The 2,040-nt window shown below is 41.0% G+C and overlaps 1 protein-coding gene across 1 annotated transcript; it reads right to left on the bottom strand.

The window, feature by feature from the left end:
• Nucleotides 1-916: 916 nt before the first annotated feature.
• LOC110797681 (50S ribosomal protein 6, chloroplastic-like) lies at nucleotides 917-1,511 on the bottom strand. Its single transcript, NM_001426452.1, has one exon. It carries the CDS (start codon nucleotides 1,405-1,407, stop codon nucleotides 1,057-1,059), a length of 351 nt encoding a protein of 116 aa, NP_001413381.1. The 5' UTR covers nucleotides 1,408-1,511; the 3' UTR covers nucleotides 917-1,056.
• Nucleotides 1,512-2,040: the final 529 nt, after the last annotated feature.

Here is a 2,040-nt window from a genome sequence, read left to right as displayed (position 1 = left end):
CTTGAGAGTGGCAAGGGTGATCACAACACACACACGGGCGCGCGCGCCGGGCCGACCTCGGGCGAGGGCCGTGGGCCATGGGCCTTGGTACTTGGCGAATGCGGTTCGCGGGCGTGTGGTGGGTTTTGTGGGCCGGGTTATTCTTTTTGGTCAAAGGCGGTTTGATTAAGTCAGAAGACTTAATCAACCCACCATCTTTGGAAACTGCTCCATTAATCACGTCATTACTCCCCACTAGTCGTTTTATGACTGTTGCAGTTCCCATTACTCCCGTAACTTCTCCACTAGTCGTTTATGGCTGTTACAGTTTCCCAAAAACCTCTCTATAAATTCATCGTCTTTTTTCCACAAAAATACACAGCAAATTACAATCGATCTCTCTCTCAAATTCCTCTCTTTCTGGCACATAATTCTCGGTGTCGTGTAAACCCTGGAGGGCAACCACAAGCGTTCTACTGCATCGGAGGTAGCGCGGAATTGTATTTTAGAGCAGTGGTCCGGCCACGGCACGACAATTGGTTTAGTTCGTACATACGCATTATCCAGCTAAGTCGTTCCAATTCATTATTTAGCTAACAAATACATTCCAATTTGTTCAACCAAACGACTCCAAATCTTGGTATCAAAAGTGCTCTTAAATTGATCAACCGCAATCGTTCAACCCGAAAATAATTCCATGATCACGAGAAACTATACCGAAATCAAATACTTAACACGTTATTTATGACCCAAACCGACCTGTCCCATAGCAATTAACTCATCGCCCAAGTGTAACTTATCCGAACCAATATTCAAAGGGAATGGCTCATTTGCCACCACTAAATACTAGGGGGTTTACAACTAAACCATGCTTCAGACAGTTGAAATTAAGTAATTAGACCACTGAAGTGACTCAAAATAAAATAGACAAAATATCTTTGGATAAAACATAACAAATCCATTCATATACCATGACAAATTAGCAACAACAGATTACACAAACAAGCATTTCATCAAACAGTTCATATGCATAATTTAACAAAATACACAAAACATAATTAACACAGACGAAAACAATTACGCAGATTGAGCAATCTCAGCACTCGATGAAGTAGTTGAAGACGAAGAATCAGCTTCATCAACGGCGGAAGAGACGATGGTCCATTCAGCAGGAAGAGGAGGCAGAGGAGGATAAACGGCGGGACCACGTTTTATATCCCAACGGGCTGTCTTCTTTGGTCGGGTCTTCATGTGGTGAGCTGTTCCCTTCTTCTGCGGCCTCGACGAGCACTCTATTGTTATCACTCCACCGCCGCAGCTGCCACCGGTTGATGGTTGCAATTTCACGGTTCTACCATCAACACTGCTGGTCCTTAAAACTGATGGAATGGTTACGACTCGAGCCCCGAATATTGCGGACACCGACATTGTATTTGAATATTTTTAGAGTCTCTCTCCTCTTTTTTTTCTATTTTGCTATGGAAGGTCGAAGTTCTGTTTTCCTCCTCTTCTGATTTCGCCTTATCTTGTTCCCGGTGTTGTTTAATCGCTGCTTCTGAAATTCTTCTCCTGGAATGGGCCGAGGTTTTATTATTATTACCTAGTTCTGACCGCGAATCGGCCCAATATATTTGGGCCAAAAAATAGATTTCTTTTTGAAAAAAAAATATACGAAGTATAAATAAGTATATTGCAATTTTTCAAGGCAATAAGTTTTGTAGGTCCGTTAGTTTGGAGGTCTGAAAATCCGGTGGATCAGGAATTGCTGAATTAAAAAGTGATGATGGGAGTGAACGGCGTCTGTTGTTAGCATATACTTAGCAAATACGGGTCGATCTCACAGGGAGACAAGTTCTATTAGTTTTTCCCTAATTATTGTAAACTATTTCAATAAACGAAGTGTAAATTTTGGGTTATAAACTAATGAAACTAAAACAATAATATAAATGTATAATTTATCAATGAATTAAAGGTCTAGGGTGTACATTTGGTCAACCATGCTTATACCAATCCAAGAACGCAAATCATTCCGATAATGAATAAATTAGGCAGAGTAATTAA

This window comes from Spinacia oleracea, chromosome 6 (genome assembly GCF_020520425.1).
Source record: "Spinacia oleracea cultivar Varoflay chromosome 6, BTI_SOV_V1, whole genome shotgun sequence".
Taxonomy (NCBI): Eukaryota; Viridiplantae; Streptophyta; class Magnoliopsida; order Caryophyllales; family Amaranthaceae; genus Spinacia; species Spinacia oleracea.
Note: the sequence above shows the minus strand (reverse complement) of the source record. Positions and strands in the feature narration are given on the sequence as shown.